An 18755-nucleotide genomic window follows, 5' to 3' on the forward strand; every position below is an offset into this window, starting at 1 on the left:
CGATACTCTAATATCTATCTTAGGGTATCATCTAGTCGAGCAGCACATTTTCACTCGCTTTGGCTTAAGATGGAATGCTCCATTCTTTAATATAACTTTCTAAAAGCATTTCGTTGTGGTTATTAGCATATCAAATATGCTTTTATTTTTGGGCTTATGATATATTTGATAGCAGCAGGCGATTCACTTTGTTTTCAATCGATTGTGAAACCAGGCTAGAAATCAACACAACATTGGCTAGATCAACAACCAACTCAATACACTCCATCATAATTGTCAGTGAAATATACACGTAAACACAAACAATAATCGTTTTCAATAGAACTTTATCGAAATTAAATTAGTTTGAGCTCTTCGCCATGTCGGCCAAAGCGAAAGCCACAACGGAAGCAGCCGCAGCAGCAAAAGCCGCTGCGACGGCGCAAAGTGCAGCTGAGGCATGTGGCAGCAGCATTGCGTATGTGCAATGCCAGAATCTCAAGTACAATGCCATCATAATCGGTTGGCTGGGCGTTATCATAGCAAGCGTGATTGTCTTTAGCTCCATGATGATCATTAATATGCAAACAGATGTCGAACTGTTGATTAAAAACTTGCTGCTCAACCATGCCACAGACAAGGAGCAGCAGTTCCTGATGAATCGTTTGTATTCCCCCGCGAGATGAATACATTTAATATCAAGTAATTTCGATTCTTTGCAGTGTTGGCTGCATTTAGTACGGTTGCCTATGGGCTTTCATTGATTAACTTAGGCGTCAGCCTCTTGCTGCTCATTGGTGTGGCACGGGTAAGTTTGAAAAATGATTTCTATTGAGTTTGTTGTTACATTATCGCCTTGGCAGGATTCGAGCAGCTTGCTTTATCCTTGGCTAATTTACCATGGCGTTATGTTCGGGTTTGGTCTTTATTTGGGAGTGTTTTATGCCATGGCGGGTCTCTTTATCGATCTGTCTAGTTTCTTGATGTGTTTGCTCGTCTTTGCACTTATATTAGGTAAGTAGTTTTTCAACCTATTTTTATTACACTCGCTACCCATGGGGTAGAATTCGGATGCCATATATGATGCAGCAGCCAAGGGAAAAGAGCCATGGCTGCTTATCAGTCCGTCCGACAACTAGATTTCAGACAGATTAATGATATGCCGATGATGATTTGCTTGCAATTAGTTAAAAAATGTGGAAGGTATTTAAAAAACATTTTAGACGAAAAATTGCTACTGCTGTTGGATTTTAGTTGCTTTGGTATTTTAAATGTAATAGTATATCGATATACCAAACATAGTCTTTGGTCTTATTAATTTAGTATATTTATTTTTGTTGAAAATGGGTAGCGGTATCTTACTGTCGAGCACACTCGACTGTAGCTTTCCCACTTGTTATTATAGTCTCTAGCCATAGAGTAGAAGCTGCAGTCGGGTATATCTATTTTCATATAACTAGTATATTTTCTACTCAATGGTACATTGGGAATGTAAAGAATGCATTTTTGTTTTTTTTCGAGCTCCTTACTTGCTTTTAACTTGTACTTTGTCTTCTTCCAGTGATCTATTATAAGATATATCATGAGGTGTTCACCCTATTCCGGGTCATGCAGCAGCAGCTGCATTGCAGTCCGCTTTATTCCCAGGATGCAGAACAAGCTTGGGCAGCCAGTTTACCTTATCCGCGGATCTACATGCCGCATATGCCGCTCAAGCGATAGCAACAACAGTCGTCAGATATGTGATACATGTAACATAACAGTACGTATACGTAATAAAAAGTTGGATAGTCGTTTGCCTTTGATTTCAACATTTACATAATTTATTTACACAAAATTAGTTCATAAATAGTTTAAAATTACGTAACAGCGCATATGACTAAGTAAATTAATTAATAATTAATTTCTAGTTTAGGTAAATTTTAAAAATTTTATGCAAATCGCAAAGCTCTTTCGATGTGTTTCTCCCCCCATTTTTAGAGGATATCTTCTTAGCTAAGTAAATTCTACCGAACGCAGCTTCCACATTTTGTTTCTTACAATTAACTTTATAATTTGTTTGATGATTTATTAAAAATATGCATAAATAATAGAGAGATTATAAGTGTATGCAAAAGAAGTGTGTATGTCAAAGAAGCCGAAAAGTGAATTATGTACAAGACGCGCTCCGGCTGGGAGCTGAAAAAATAAATTAGACGCGAGTTGCTCTATAGCGTTTAAATGTTGGCTGTGAGTCCGACGACATAGGATATCCAGTCCACGGTATACGCGAGACGATGATAGATACCCTATAATTAAAAAATGAAGCAATTAAATGAAGAATTTAGATATTTAAATTCAGTTCTTACGGGTTGGCCACGCGAGGCACAGGAATAGCCTGCCGAGACGACGCCTATCAAGTACCAGCGTCCATTCTTCTCGTGCATCAATGGGCCACCGGAATCGCCCTGGCACGAGTCTTTGCCACCATTGCGATAGCCAGCGCAGAGCATCTCTTGGTAGATGACCACATTGATGCCATTCTGTCGATGCCAGCGCTCGCAGATGCGATTCTCAATCACGGGCACATCGACGGCTTGCAACGTCTTGGGGCGCAGACGCGAACCGGGATTCAAGGCGCCCCAGCCAGCTGCCCAGCCGTATTTGCCCAGAAAGTCTTCGTTCTTCTCCGGCAAACAAATGGGAGCTGTGAAGAAATGGGTAAATTGCAAGTTACATTTGTGTCTTCAACTCAATATACATATAATAGAAGGCTATGGCTGGGAGGATGACGAAAAAAAGGAGTGACATCAATACCTCAGTCCTCTCCATTTATTATTATCTTTTTCTTCTACTTAATTTTTTTTCTTGTAAAGTTAATTTTGCCTTAGTTTGTTTTGATATCTAGACACTTGTGCCTTTGCTGTGGGTTTGCATGAGGATCGTCTCATGCTTAGTTGAGAAGATGACTCTATAATAAAACGCTAGCATAGCGATCATCAGTAACAACAAATACCTCGATAGAGCTAGAAATTAATGGGTCCTGCTCTGCTAGTAAATAATAATCCAGAAGTCTTACAAAATATCCTGAGAGAGAGGAATCAATAATAAATCACATCTGCAATCGTACCTATGTGTGGCATAAAGTGCACGGTGCGCTCCAGCGTCAACACGGAGACATCAAAGCGATCCGCTTGTGGCGTGAATTTGAAATAGGGATGCACATCAATGCGACGAACGCCAAAAGTATAAGCGGGCAGCGGTTCCACAGCTGAGTTGATCACATAGTCGCCCAGTGTAACGTGCACCTGACGTGGCGTGGCACGTGCCACACAATGTCCGGCAGTGACCACATGACGACGTGAGATTAGTGAGCCGCCGCATCTGCAAAATTGAATTTGAAATTAAAATGATGCTGAGAGCGAAAGGAATCTCAAAACTTACCTGGATGAGCCAATGCGTATGTATGCCTGCCAGGGAAAGGAGCCAAAGCCGGCATCATCGCCGCCCACAATGCGACGCTGTGCTGTCTGCTTGGCCAACGAGATGCCGCAGCCTAAAGAAGACGAGAGGGAGAGAGAGAAGAGATGGGGTTGTCTTTGGGTTAGCGAGCAGTTGGGTCAGACTGAGATAGATTGTAGTACAAAAGTTAGTAGCAAAACATAGCAACAGAAGCGTTAGGGTGAACAGAGTTAGGCAGAGTGGAAGAAAAGGCAGGCAGAGGTGAAGTGTGTGTGTGTGTGTGTGTAGAGAAAGAAATAAAAAGAGAGAAAAACGTAACCAAATGAAGCCGCTTGGAAACTGCCCGCAATTTGTTTGACCTGTGATCTATGAACTCTGTGGTGGATTGACCAGGAGAAGCAACAACTTTCTAGTCTGTGATTGTTGCTTGAGTTGAGGGTGAAGTGGGTATAGAGGGATGGTGGGAGGTGGATTGTGGGGGGATTAGGGTCAGGTGGTAATCTCGTTGATCGCTTGGACATGGAGCTCTCTTATTATTGCTTTTGCATGCCGTTAAATGATGTGTAAATGTGTCTTAATTATCATCAACTCTGCTAATTAACATGCGCATGCTGCAGGGCAGTGAAGATCTTTCTTTCTTTTATGTTTTGTTTTTTTTTAGTATTCATATTTCAGTTTCAATTTTCCTCGCATTTTTTCGCATTTTCCCATTGCATTTGGCGGCATTATCATTTCACTTGGCGCCTCATTTTAGAGGCGTTTCTTTTCTTCTTTTTTTTTTGTTGTGTTTCATTTTTTAGTAGCGTGTCTTAAAGTTACCAACAAATTGCAGCTTAATTAAAGCAGACTACGAATTTATGGTGCAACAACAACAACAATAACAATAGTAACAACGATAACGATAACAAATAAATCATAAAGCAAAGCAAACAAAACAACGTAATGCAGTTACTAATACGAATACAAACAAAATTATTTGTTAGGCGTATATAAAACTAAAACAAAAACAAAAATCGTAAAGAAAAATCGCATGCAGAAAATACATTTTTGTTTTTTTTTATCGGATCCACAAAGCGGCAAGCTGAATCCTCTTGAGAGTAGTTGAATTGGTATTTTATTTTTATTTTTAGTGTGCACGTGCTTGGGCTATATAAAGTATATTTGTTGTTGCAAGTATTTGTTGTTTGTTGGTTTTTTTTTGTGGAGGAGGAGTAGACGCTGCCACACTCACTGGGTTCGTTGTTGACCGGTCCAAAGTTCTTTTGCGGCAAATCGGTCAGATCAACCGTATTGCCCACATAGTCCGAGCTGCGTAAATTTGCCGATTTGGCGGTGCGATGGCAACAGCCCCGCAGCAATCCGTTGCAAGTGCCCTGTATGAGGCCACCGGATAGCCAGCAGCCTAAAAAGAACTCACAGGTACCGCCGCGATGCTGGCACTCCATGTCCGTTGTGATGTCGACTGTCGAAATGGTTGTGGGGAATGTATTTTTTGTTGTTGTATTTTTGTTTTGCGATGAGAGCAACATGTACATAGGTTGTGTATATGTGTTTATGTGTTTGGGGTAGATGATAGATAGACATAAAGATAGAGAGAGTTTTTGGGTTGGTTTTTGTGTTTAGGTTTGTTTTTTTTGTTGGGACAATTAGGCCTAGTGCAAGCAGTTCCCAGCAGCAGCCACAGCAGCAACACACAACTGAAACTTAACTTAGACGACAAGCCGTAGCATTTGGCCTTTTTGTATTTAGAGTCTGGCTCTTACCTTTCTCCTTGAATGTGCTCGCCGACTGAGGACTGCTCGTTGCTTCCGCAGCGCTGTCCAGATCCTGCAGGCTATAGTCGTTGCGAACGTCTTGAACGGCAGCCAGTTCATTAATGCCAAAGTTCTGATCTCTGTAGAAAGAAACGAAATGAGTAAATGAAATTTTATATTTTAAAGTAAAAATTGTCTGGAAGTGCACATTATGTCATAGGTTAATAGGTATTATTATATTAAAAATCATATTGTAAATAACACTTAATCAACTTACATTGATTTTTCTTGACGTAAAATTATTTTTGCCAACTGCTTGTATACTTAATATTTTTTATATCTACTGCCAATAAAAACTATTTTTGTAATTGACATTTTCATTGAATTTAATTTTATAAAAAAAAAAAAATTTTTGTAACTCAAACTTTAATGAATTTGTTTTAAATCAGCATTTTAATTTCTGAAGATTATCGAAAAGAAATTTTCGATTTATTGTAAGCTGATTTCCCTTTTCTCAATAGTAAAGTTTTGCTATGTTATCATAAATTGCAAAAAGTATCTCGTTTTTTTTATTAAGTTGGCCCATGGAGAAGAGACGGTTCTTTTGAATAACTTCAACCGCAACTTAAACAACTTTTTGCATTACTTTTATTTTCCATTTAAATTATATATTGAAAATGCATTTCTTTGGTGCTTTTGACCTTAACTAAATAAGTTGTCACTAAAACTAAATGAGTTGTCAATAAAAAGCTCAATAGGAAATAAGCGAGCTCGTAATATAAATTGACCATTTCCATTTAATGTAAACTGGTTTCACTGATGCCGTTTGTAAAGTTCAACTTCAATAACAAATTTCAAATTTCATTTTATGCCGTTGCGTTATCAATTAGTTGTAATTCATAATTTGAATTTATAAAGATTCTTAGAAAAAATAGAGAACTCGTAATCTAAATGGAAATTTCCCATTTAATGCAAATTAATTTCACTCATAGCAATCGTAAAGTGTTTCTATCACTAATTGCAAAAAGCCTGATGAACTACTTCAACCTAATCAACTTTTTGCATTTCCTTTACCAAGTAATAGACAACTTTTAATTGAACTCGTGCTCACCTGAAAGCAATGTTGTCGCTAAAGTAAACTCCATTGCCGGATGGAGCGCTGCTGGGTCCGCTGGGTCCGGTGGTGCCGACATTATCGTTGCTGGGAAAGACAACGCGTGGACTGCGTGACGACTTGTAGGGAAAGTAGCGACTCTTGCGGGAGCTCTGATAATCGCCAGGTCCCACGTACTCGGTGAAGGCCTTTTGTGGACCAAACTGTCGCAGCGGGGCCGGAGGTCCAGTGCGGAATTCCGTGTCGCCAAAGTAGAGGCCGCGTTGCAGGCGCTGTGGCAAGGCGGTAATGGGACCATTGATATCTCCAAACTTGGTGACATCATCGCGATACAGTTTCCCAGCAGCCACAGCGGCATTCAGAGTGTGTGGCTTCGAGTTGGCCACGAGACCGGGAAACTCAAAGCTGGAGGGCGAGACATCCGAGTCGAAGTACAACTGACGCGTGTGGCGCGTCTCGTGTGTCTCGTATTGTGTGGGCGTGGGAGCAGGAGCGGCATCTTCGCTGTAAGGTTGCGGCTCAAAGCCGCCGCTGGCCGCACTGGCCTCATCGAAGATGGGACTGTCCTCGCGATAAGCTTGCGGATAGAAGGGATTCGCTGGCTTCAGGCTGTAGCTGGGGAACTGAAATCCCACGCGGCGACTGGTATTCTCTGGCTCTGCATACTCCAACTTATCTGTAGAGCTGGCTGCAGCCACCAGATCGCTGCGCTCCGTGCGGTCTGATTGGGGTTGTGGCTGCGTTTCTGCCTGGGCGGCCAAAGCAGCACCGAATTCATGGGCAACAGCAGCCACACCGTCGGCTGGCGGTCCCAGCGCCGACAGCGAGGCATTGCGACTGGGACGCAGCTGCAGCAAGGTGGCCGCGGTGCCGGATTCCGCCTCCGACTGGAGTGGAATGTACATGTAGTTCCGCTTGCGTCCCTGACGTGTCACATTCTCGGGCAGCGTGGGCACCAGCTGCTTGGGTATTGTGATCAGCTCGTTCAGCGGCAGCTCCACGGAAGGAGCTGGTATAATCTCTACATCCGAGCGACGCTGTGCGACGGATGGTGGGATAGCGGCAGATTGACGTGCTGTGCGATAGGAACCAAAGGATTGCACAATGCTGCCATCGGTGCGCTGTCGCACATCCTTAAAGCTGACATCGTCCTGCCGACTAAAGCGCTGATATGGCGCATAAAGATTGCGTGCTGTTGGCGCCGCTGTGGCAGCAGCGGTGGCCGCAAACGAGGCTGTTGTCTGCCACGGCGCCAGCTGTTGGCCCGTCAGCAGTGCTGTCGATACCGTGGAGGTGGGCGAGGTGGCATCCGTGGTGGCTGTTAGAAGCCAGAGGCAGCCAAGAAGCAGGCAAAAGCTGAATTGCCAAGTGTTGCAGCTGTGACATCTGTTGCTGTGGCTGTGGCGAAGCTGTTGCTGCTGCTGATTGTCGTTGTTTTGGTTGGTCACTAACATCTTACATTGAGCGGGATGAGCGTGTGTGTTGGTTGTTGTACTGGCTGCTGCTGTTGCTGTTACTGTGGTGGTGGTGGTGGTAATGACACTGCGCCCAATTAAGGTGCAGCTGTGCAACTTCCTGCTTGTTGCAGTTGCAATTGCAACTGTTGCTATTGCTGTTGTTATGGCGATTTTGAACTTGAACGTTGCCAAGCCAAATGCTGGCCCGTTTCGTTTTATCTTATGCTCCGCTGCGCCGTTGTTGCTGTTGTTGTTGTTGTTGTTGCTGGCAGCTGCGTGCCGCGTTCATTGATCCCTCGCTCCACAGGTTTTTCTATCTGCTATTTTAGTTTTTTTTTTTTTTTTGGCTTTGACTTTGGGATTTTCCGGCGCCCGATGCTTTGACGCGTTGTTACAATTCAGTTTGGAGGAGCCAAACGTTGCTGGTTGCCAATTGGATTTGTGCCTGCCGCGGATATCTCGTGTGGCGAGTTTCGATGCTCAACGCTGTTGTTGTTGTTGCTATTGTTGTTGTCGGATGGGTGGTGCGGTTATTGGGCTCCTTGCCTCCAGCTCTCTGGTGTGTATCCGTATGTATAAGTGATGTGTGTGTGTGTGTATGTGTGTATGTTTGCTGCTCCAATGGCAATTATGGCAATTGCTGTTGACGCTTCAACAGCCGACGTTTCATGTGGTTGCATTCATGACGATGACGATGACGCTGACGCTGAAGCTGACTCGGGACGCTGCCTGGCTGATGATCTTGCAACAACAACAACTACAACTACAGCACATCGACAGCCACAAATTACTTCCTTAATTGCCTGCAACAACAACAACAAGAAGAAAAACATGAAGTTAACGGATTGGCATTTACTTTACGTGTATGAAAAGAAAACAACATTTTGGCCATTAAATGACTGCAAGCAAGACATTAGATGTGGGTGTGTTTTTCTCCTGTGTGTGTATATTGATATTATTATTGTAAGAGGTTTCAGAGGGGGAGGGGGTAAAGACTGGCGTGGCCGCCCATTAGCTGTGGCTAAATGTTCAAATGAGCTTTCATCTGGCGGTTTTAATCAACGATTTGAGCATTAAATTCACATTAAACCGACAACAAATTAATTGCAAATTACCGATTCAAGCATCAGCTTGCAACATCAACTGGTGGCATGCCGCACCAGCTAGTTGCAACATGCGTTTCCTCTGTCAGCAGCAGCAGCTGACTTTTGGCAACAGCGCCAAAAAACCAGTTTAGAAAAATAAACACAAAAAAACTAAACTAAAATAAAAGTCACTCCAAGTGGCTGGAAAGCGGCAAATTCGCGATGCTTTTATTTTTAGTTTATTTTTCATTTTTGCATTTTACGTTTTTCATTTTTCATTTTCCTTTTGCCATTTTTTTTTTTTTTTGCTTTTCAAGTTATTTTTACGCTTAACGATAGAAGGAAATGAATGACTGCAATAAAAGCAAAGCCAACTTTTTGCAATTGCATTTCTCAGTGTGCGCTTCAATCAAAAGCGTGGAGCATTTGGCTTCGTTTAGTGCGTCAAACACTTTTGAGTTATTCGTGAATAATTGCTGCCTATTCACTTATGAATATTTATGTAATTCACAATTCAAATTATTCATTTACGTTTGTTAGGCAACAGATTTTGTTTACATGTCTTGAGGCATTTTTGAAGTATTGCAATTTATTTTTTTACTGTTTTCAGATAATAAATTGATATTGCTTAAAGTTAATGCATGTTGCTATGTAAATGTATTTACTGCAAAACAACATTTATGTCTGTATTTTCAATTTAATAACTGTTCAAATTGGAAATTCGTTTTGAAAAAACATTTATCAAATTATTTTGTTTTACCTTACGCAATTATACACAAATGAATTATGGAATTTTTTGTAATTGGACTTGTTTCTTCGGATATTAAATTAAATATTTTATTTTCATATTGTTGTTTAATTCAAACGCTTAAAGTTGTTTGTAGTAGCAGTTAATAATTTAGTTGAAAATTAACTAATTTCATGCTACGATTTTTGTAATTTATCTGTATGTTTTTGTATTAAATTTAATGAAAACATCAATTAAAATTTCCTTTTTTTTAAAAAACTTATTTCAGTTAATTGAGTAGATTTTCAAACATCATTTAAAACTTTGTTTTATTTTATTTGAAATGGTTTCTAATATGTTTGAAAATTAAATTAAATTGCATGTTTTTTTTGTTTCTATTTTAAAATGCCATTTATTAAATTTTTTAATTCATTTGTTGAAAAATTAAAATTCTACCTTTTGTTGATACTTAATCTTATGCAAAAATTTTACATTTTTAATTTCTTCTCATATTCCATTTAAACTGTGCAGATTTCAATAAGATTTTTATGACTTATAAACAGTTTTAGAAAAGCTTTTATAAATGTTCTTCAATTATAATAACTTATTTAAAAAATTGTAAGAAAATTTTAGGTATTAAGCATACTGCAATAATAAATATGGTATTGTTGTATTGTTTGTATTGTTTGTATTTTATTTATTTTGATTTAAGTTTTTTTTATTTTTGTATATTGTAGTTTCATAATTTTGCTCTTTAAATTAGGGTATTTGCTTGTCGACCTGTTGCAATTGCCGCGTTCTTTGTTGCTGCTTATTTGTGTGGTCAACGAAGCAGCAACAGCAACTAGCAACTGGCAGCTACAACCACAGCAGCAGCAGCAACGACAGCAACAGCTTTGAAAGTAAGAGTTGGCAACTTTTTGCGCTCAGCTGCGTTGCAGTCGACGTCGCTGTCACCGTTGACGTCGCTGCCAGCGCATTTTCACTTTCATTTCGAGTTCAAGCACCACACGGGCAGCTGGATATGTCTAAGCTGTTATTGTTAATGCTATCGATGTTGTTGTTGTTGTTGCTGCTGCTGTTGTTAAGCTTCCTCTGTGTGGCAGGCGTTGCGGTGACCGCCTCTTGCAACCGCGCAAACTTGACATTTTGAACTTGATTCACCGGCAAAGGAGATTTTTCAATATGCGAGGAAGAGCACTATAGACAGAGTCACAGTTGAAGTTGGTATCGGGATTCGTGGGTCGTGTCACCAGGAAGCAAACTGCTTGGAACGTGACAGAGAAACTGTTGTCGTTGCTGTTGTTTACTTCCTTCGACAGCCATGAAGATCGTTTTGCATAATGGTTAACACATTTGCTCTGGAGGCTGTGCGAGGCTGATAGATTTTTGTTTATATTTTTCATTTTTTTTTTCTCTCTGTTCAATTATGAAATCTGAAAAGTGCCTCAAATGGCGTCCCACAACTGGTTTGTCAACAAATTGCGGAATTTTGTTCATATATAATACCGATACAAACAAATATATATATATATAAGTTTGTGTATAGTTAAAATGCACGATTCGTGCGAATTATGCTGTGATGCAACCAGCAAGAGTCGTAAATCGTTCAAAACGTTGTGTGCAGTGTTGGAAAAGCATATGCAAAAAGGTGAACAAAAAAGCGAGGGGCGCCCCAATCGAAATTGTTGTTATATAAAAATGCGTTAAAAATGCGATACAATGGGCAGCAGCAGCTGCTTCATCAACAACAACTTCAAGCACATCAGTCATCAACGTGTCGTCATTATCATCTTGATTATTATTATCATCGAGCTGGCCACAGCTTCGACTGTGGCTTTGGCTTTAGCTGTTGACTGCGGCTACGTCTGGCATCAATTATTTCAACGGCCTTGTGAAGGACGCCGGAAACTGGCTTTACCTCTTTCTGCTTTCTGCTTACTGCTTACTATGTGCCTTTCGCCTCTCTCTTTCTCTGTCTTTCTCCTTCATCTCATTTCATTCCATTCCATTTCTTTTATTTGCCTCATTTTCACACTTCTTCGTTTTTATTTCTTTTTCTGCTGGTTTTTTTTTGCTGCACGCATAATTCACATTCATTTTTTTTTGTTTTTTTGGTGTCTGCGAGTTTATTTGTTTTAATTAACAATTGTTTGTGCTCCTCTTTTTTGTTTTTTTATTGCTGCCCTTCTTTTGTGTAGCTCTTTTATCTGTATGTGCACTTTGCTTTACTTTGGCGCCTAGTGAAAGTTTTCTTGTTGCTGTTGTTGCAAACAATGCGTCGTTCAATTCGTTCGCTTCGTTTCGTTTATTCGCAGTAAACAAGCAATTTTTGCTTGTTGCTGCTTCTCTGTGTATTTTCCTTAAACTTTTATTCGTAATTGAGATAAATGCATTTTAAATGCGATGCTCAAGATGCGGATACAATGCAACGACATTGCGTATACGCCGCGTTGTGCGTGTGTTTGGGGCGTGCTGCGGCGGTTTGTTCAACTCAAAATGTAAATACGCATTTCAAATAAGAAAAACCGAAAACCGAAAAGAAAATGGCAATGGCTAATGCACAAAATAAAACAAAACAAAAAAAAAACTATTCACAAACAATGGCCAAAAACGTTGCTCGTCGTCGTTGCATTTGTCACAAGTCGTTGTTACTGATGTTTATCGCGTCGCCTGTTGCATCTCGTTTGTGCCGCTGACGAGCTCTGTGCATAAATAAATAAATGTCAGCCACTGGAAAATTGTGTGTGTGTCTTTCAAGAGTGTGTCTGCATCAGGCATTTCCACATTTCCACAAATTGCTTAAATTACACACGATTGCACAAATGAATTATGAAAAGCTGCGCACTAAACTCGCCAGCAAATTGAAGTTTTATCTTAACTACCGATTAAACAAAAGCTAAATGCGCAATTACCCAAAACTCTTTCACTTGCTTTATACAAAATATTCAACATTAAATTGCTGACAAAAAACAAGGCTTTTTGCCGCCGAAAATATTTTATGAAATACAATTAATTATAAAGTAAAATGTTTATGGTAGCAAATGGAAATGAATAAAGAATTTGTAATCGTTAAGTGTTAATAAGCATTTAACTGAACACAACATGGAAATGAATTAAGAATACATTAGTGATTATAATCATCAAGAGTTTTCGATAGTTGTGTTTTAAATTGAAAATGATAATAAATAAATCTTTAAGAGTTCTCGATAGTTGTGTTTTAAATTGAAAATGAGTAAAGAATGAATTTGTAATTAAAAAATTCAAACATCTTTAAAAGTAGTGTTTCAAATTTAAAATAAATAAAGAGTGAATTTTTAATTACAATTTCAATTTAAAAAATAAGTTTGTAATTTAAATATTGAAAAGTTTTCCATAGTTGTATCATAAATTAAAAATGAATAAAGAATGTATTTATAACTAAAAGATTCAAAAGTTTTAAAAAATTTGTGGGTTAAATGGAAAATAAATCTAAAATCTTTTTTAATAGTTGTATCTAAAATTGAAAAAAATAAAGAATGCATTTGTAATTAAAATCCTCGAGAGTTTTAAAAAACTGTGCCTTCAATTAACTTGCAATTAGTTTGTCTTGAATTGAAAATAAATAATGAATGCATCTTCAAGAGATTTTTAATAGATGTGTTGAATAAATGAATTTAGTTGAAATTAAGAATGAATTTGTAAATAAAATCTTCAAGAGTTTTTAATAGTTGTGTCTTCAATTAACTTGCAATTAGTTTGTCTGCAGACAATTCAATATGAAAACCAAGTATTTACTTGAGCTTAGCCTCCACTGCTGAAGACATTTGCAATTGTTGACGGCAATTATTTGAATTGCTACCAATTGGCCAATTGCAAATGGCCAATGCAAAAAGGTCGAATCGTTTGACTTTCCCACACATACAATAAATGCAGCGAGACTAAGCCAGAGACAAAGACAGACAGAGAGAGATAGAGAGAGAGACGCACTCAAGTGGGTCAGCAGCTCAGCTGGGTGAACTCTAAACAAAGGCGCACATCGATGGAAAATTGGTGTCATGCCATTGGCACATTTAGCCAGGCCAAAAGCAAACACACACACACACTCAGAGACAACGCAATGGAAAGCTATTGGGTAAGGTAAGTGCAGAGGCAGCTGCTGGCAGCAGCAGCTGAGGCAATTTGGGCCCTCGCCAAAGTGTTGTTGCCACATCGCAAGCGGCGCACGCCGTGCTACATAATCAATCGAAGTGTATTGAGAGGAGAAAGAGAAAGAAATAGAGGGACAGAAAGAGAGAGAGAGACAGGCGTTAATTAATATTCAATACACGCGCCTGCTGCGCAATTGTTACGAATGTGTGAAGTCAACACCGGCAGCAAAAAGTGTTAAGAAGCATTGGCAACAGCAAGAGATACACTGCATAAGTATTGCATGCAAATCGCAGCAGCAGCAGCAGCAGCAGCTTTGTTTTTTTATTGATAATGCTTATGTAATTAACGTTGGCAATATATTAATAAAAATCTGTTGCACAGTTGAAGCTTTGGGTGTGTGCGCTTTATGGTTTAATGGCTTCACTTTTTTTTTTGTTTTTGTATTTTTGCAACTATGCATTAGATAAGCGCCATCAAATTTTGTATAGTAGTATTATTTTTGCTATTTTTAATTTTCATTGTTTGTCTCGCCTGTGTCTTGCGCTAATGACTCGTGCAAATTGCGGCGTGGAGATAGAGCGTGAGTCGAAAGAGAAGAATCCGGTCACTAACCGCAAATAGCTGCTAAAAACTAACCAAAAAAATACGCATCATCACTGAAGACGCCTCTTCACTGCAGACGCTAATCAGTTCAGATTAATCATAAGATCTACACCGAAAAATAAATAAAGAAAACAGTAGCCATCATCCAATTAACAAGCGAAAAAAAAATGAATGCATAATCGATTGCGATTGCGAGTCGGAAAGTGGAGGCGCGCATTGAGAAATCATTTACATTTTTTTCGATTGCTTTACATAAGTCAAGCGAACGCCGCGAGGAAACGACGCGAAATGAAATGAAATGAAAGAAAACAGACACAATCAAAAATCTATTTACATAAACAATCAACAAAAGAAATGAAAGAAATACGAGCAGCTGAGCTGAACTGAACTGAGCTGAGCTGAGCCAAGCACAGCAAGAAATCCATTGCCATGGTCACAATTTGGCGGAACTTGTTTCTCGTATCGTACAATGAAAAATTTGGGTTTATTGCCAGATGCTTTTCAAAAGGGTCTCGGCCTGAAAAACCCAACCGGATTTCGGTTTTATGTTTTCTCGGACACCACATAACCATACTCATAAGTGAGGTGACGATGCAGTCGATGAGCTACTTTTTATTCAAAGTCATGTATAGAATATATTTGAGCCACGATGTGAACTTTATATCTTAAATTAATGTCATTTAATAGAGTTTTGGATTATGTCAAGTTTAGCAGCAAAGTGCGTCTTAAATAAATTTACGGCAGTTGAAGAAAGTTCTCAAGTTTGTGCCTTAAGTCTTTCGTAATGCAGCCGCAACAAAAGCAACAGCAACAACGAGGCACCAATTCAATATATAACATGCTCTAAAGAGCATGCAGAGCAATACGAGTTTCTCCGCTTATGCAATAAGCAAAGCCCTAAATAAAAAAATAAAACCACTTCAGGAAAACAAAAAAAGGCGAAATGAAAAAGCAAAAGAAGAAAGAAAAGAGATGTTACCAAAAAAAAGAAGAAAAGAAACAACCAAAAAAAAAAGACTTCGACGGCGTTGGCGGCGTTGCGCTGATAATGAAGTTCATGTCATACACAAATACATACAGCCATATATTGTTCGCTCACGTCCACACACACACACACTCACACACACATAAACGCATTGTATAGTCACAAGACAAAGCGACGGCCGGGCTATAAAAACGTTGCCAAATAATTTAAGTTTTTTGGGCCGTCTTGTGGTTTAAGCAAATTTGGGTTAAGTTTTCGTCGCTCGCTTTTGTGTTGCGTCTCCATCTCTCTCTGTCTCTTTCCCACTTACTAGTTTGCCCTTTTTTCAACGCACTTTTATTTATGTTTTCCTGTTTATTTTCGTTGTTGTTTTTGCATTTTCGTTGATTTTTATAAGCGACTTGACATGGTTTGTTTTTTGTTTCTGTTCAGTTTGTTTATTTATTATTCAATGCTAGTGTTTATTGCAAATGTTTATTATATAATAATTAACAAGCTTCAAGCTGTCGAAATATAATTAATACAATCAAACATGACAAATTTGGAGCGACATGTTGCTCAGCTATAAATGAACAAATATGAACACGAGAAAGGAAATGTAACTTGATATTTGATAACAAGCAACAATCGAGTGGGATTATTCAATTAGCAATGAAAATTGCAAAACACAAATTTAATTTTCAAAACATTTTCGTTGCATTCAGAATTCTTTAAGCTTCGCTAAATGCTCTCAACTTGTTTTCGATAGACCACAAGATTGTCAATCAACGAAAACTGGATTATCGTGCAAATATTTTTGTGGCAATATCCACAATTATTTTGAATTCCTCGAGTTTCTTAAGCAAATCATAGCCGTAAATACTCTGTGGTAATCGCTTTGGCCAGTTTCTTAGCCAGTTTATGCATTTTTCTAGCGATTAATGCGAATACTTTCAACATGTTGCAAGATCGCGCCATGTTAACGCGTTACATGTCGTGTTATATGCAGCTATGCTTAGGCACCCATATGCCTGTATATTGCAAGATTTATTAGATAACGACGCTTTAGTTTTCATTTCATTTCATTTTTTTTTTCTTCTTGCTTTTCTTTTAGTTGGTTTCTGCTTTTGTGGTTCGTGCGCTGTTGCAATTTGAATGATTTAATCGTCGCACTGCGCGATTGCTAATAAATGTTGATTGAATGTGAAATGTCTGAGCATTCGATTAGTTTCTGCTCTCATTTGTGTCACTGCTTCAATGTGTGGCAATGTTTGAAAATCAAATTATTTTCTATATTCATATGACTTACCCAATGATATTTATTTGCAGAATTAATCCAAATGCAAATTTGTGTGACTCGGAGTTGATTTTGTTGTTTCGTATTTTTTTTTAGCTGCGATAAATTGAAGCACACAGTGGAAAAACACGCTTTTAGATACGAGTATAATAAAAAAACAAATACAATAAAGTTCAATTGAAAATTGCTTGCGATTTTAACTGCAATTTTGTGTATTTTCGTTTTGGGTTTTTGCGATTCGGCTTTGGTTTGGCTTCGCTGAGCGTTGCGTTGCTTTGCGTTTTGTTATGATTTGATCTGCTGGCCATAAAGTTGTATATATAAACAGAGTGGATATAATGATACCAAGCAGATCAAATCAACCAGCAGCAGCTGAGAGTTAAGATATTGTTTACAACTACAACAACGGCAGCAGCTAGAGATTGCGATTGCAGCTCAGCTCGGGCTGCAATTGCAAAATCAAATCACTTTCACTGCCAGGCGCGTTGCAGCAGCCGCAATGAAAACGAAATTGCAGCTCGCAAACAAACAGCAGCAATAGCACAACAGCAGCAGCAATTCAATCCAATCCAATGCAATCCCAATACAATCCAATGCAATCCAATTGCTAACCGTAGCACTCCACTCACTCAACGATAAACACACTCAATTTAGCAATTGTTATTCCTCAATTTTGCACAGCATCAGCTTCTGCTATCAATTTCAAATGGTTTCTTTGCTTTTCTTTTTGCTTGTGTATGGAGTCCTTTGACTTATCCCTAAACATGCACACACACACACTCACACGCTCACAAACAAACACTTACAAATTGCGCGCTCAAGAAACACGACGAAAGACGACGAACGAAAACTCAACGAAACAAATCGACATCAAAAACGAAGCGGAACGGAACGAAACGATGCAAAGCTTTGAGCTTTTTTACTGCGAGCGCACACACGACCTTCTTGAGCGAAGTCTCAAAGAAGTCTGAACGCAAGCGCAGACGCCAAAGCTGACCGTAGCTGTCTCTGCCTCTGCCTCGGTTGTTGCTGCTGCTGCTTGGCCGCAGCTTTTGCAAGCAAACTTTTTCATGCGATGACTGCGCAGTCGCTGCTGTTGCTGCTGCGGCTGTTGCTGTCGTCTCTTCCTACTCTTGTGTGCGCTTTTTGAACAGAGTATTAAAAAGTTTTTAAAGAGGTTATATTAAACTACTTAACGTATCCATGTATCCATTCCATCTGTCATTCTAGCTCTATTTACCACAAGTCAATTTACAAATATTTTTCAATAAACATCATAATGTGTCTCTTTGTTTTAATAATTCATATTCGCTAAATAATTAAAGTACCCAAAATATATAACATACATTAAGCTGTTACAACTACATTTGTCTAGAAGTAGTGTTTTCAATCTTTATCGTGTGGATCGTAAACACTGCTATTTCAATGAACACAGCTTAACTCAGCTCAGCTCATTGCAATAAGGAATTATATTCGGTATTTTAATAAACTAATAATAATTATTTAAGGACATTTTCCTTTAATACTATTTAAAAAAAACCTTAATAATTTATATTCGTATATTAAATTTCACAAAATTTACTTATTTACAAGATAGATAATAAAAACAGAAATTAACCATAAACTTAAATAGCTTGTCATAATATTGGCATTAGTAATTAATGTATTTAATTGTATTATATTTATTTATTATTGCAGTGAGCATTGTAAATAAAATAAACATATTTATCTAAATGTATTTATTTATACAGGGTGTCTTTAAGTCGCTCGATGCTTTCTACGCTCGTTTTTGGCTGTTTCTGCGCTAAACCAAAGCAAAGCAGTGTAAAACAGCTGGCGCTGTTGCTGTTTGTTGTTTGCTGCTGCTGCGTTGGCGATGAGGCAACAATAAACTGCACAGACAACGTTCAATATATGAAAGGGGACTGCGACGTCAACTGCGACGACGACGACGACGCTGATGATGATGATGAGTTGGTGTACAAGCTTATACGTGTGCGTGTGTGTGGATGTGTGTATGCATTAAAAGGCAGTAACAGTCAGCGCATTGTACAAATACTTACTACAAACAATTATTGCTTAATGCCGGCCAGACAGCAGACATCAGCCGGCGCCCTTACTGTCGCCCTCGTCTCTGCATTTGCTGCCGGTTAAAGTGGAAGTGGATGTGGATGTGGATATGGGAAGTGGAAGGGTGCCAGGG

The 18755-nt window shown here is 38.9% G+C and overlaps 2 protein-coding genes across 5 annotated transcripts; one reads left to right on the forward strand and one right to left on the reverse strand.

Moving 5' to 3' along the window:
• Positions 1–220: 220 nt before the first annotated feature.
• LOC117570409 (uncharacterized) lies at positions 221–1784 on the forward strand. The gene is made up of 4 exons (XM_034252034.2): positions 221–642; positions 702–787; positions 843–993; positions 1541–1784. Exons 1-4 carry the CDS (start codon positions 360–362, stop codon positions 1699–1701), a joined length of 681 nt encoding a protein of 226 aa, XP_034107925.1. The 5' UTR covers positions 221–359; the 3' UTR covers positions 1702–1784.
• LOC117570407 (uncharacterized) lies at positions 1764–17521 on the reverse strand. 4 transcript variants are annotated; one of them, XM_034252033.2, is made up of 9 exons: positions 17359–17521; positions 16565–16648; positions 6286–8548; positions 5184–5314; positions 4652–4882; positions 3403–3514; positions 3089–3342; positions 2328–2665; positions 1764–2267 (listed from the first exon to the last, which is right to left on the reverse strand). In XM_034252033.2, the coding sequence occupies exons 3-9, from the start codon at positions 7740–7742 to the stop codon at positions 2196–2198; spliced, it is 2595 nt and encodes an 864-aa protein (XP_034107924.1). In that variant the 5' UTR covers positions 7743–8548; positions 16565–16648; positions 17359–17521; the 3' UTR covers positions 1764–2195. The 4 variants fall into 4 exon arrangements, with proteins under 4 accessions (XP_034107924.1, XP_051859931.1, XP_051859933.1 ...); XM_052003971.1 differs by having other exon boundaries at positions 16565–16683; XM_052003973.1 differs by lacking the exon at positions 16565–16648.
• Between the last annotated feature and the right edge of the window lie 1234 nt (positions 17522–18755).

Source organism: Drosophila albomicans, chromosome 3, assembly GCF_009650485.2.
Source record: "Drosophila albomicans strain 15112-1751.03 chromosome 3, ASM965048v2, whole genome shotgun sequence".
NCBI classification, from domain to species: domain Eukaryota; kingdom Metazoa; phylum Arthropoda; class Insecta; order Diptera; family Drosophilidae; genus Drosophila; species Drosophila albomicans.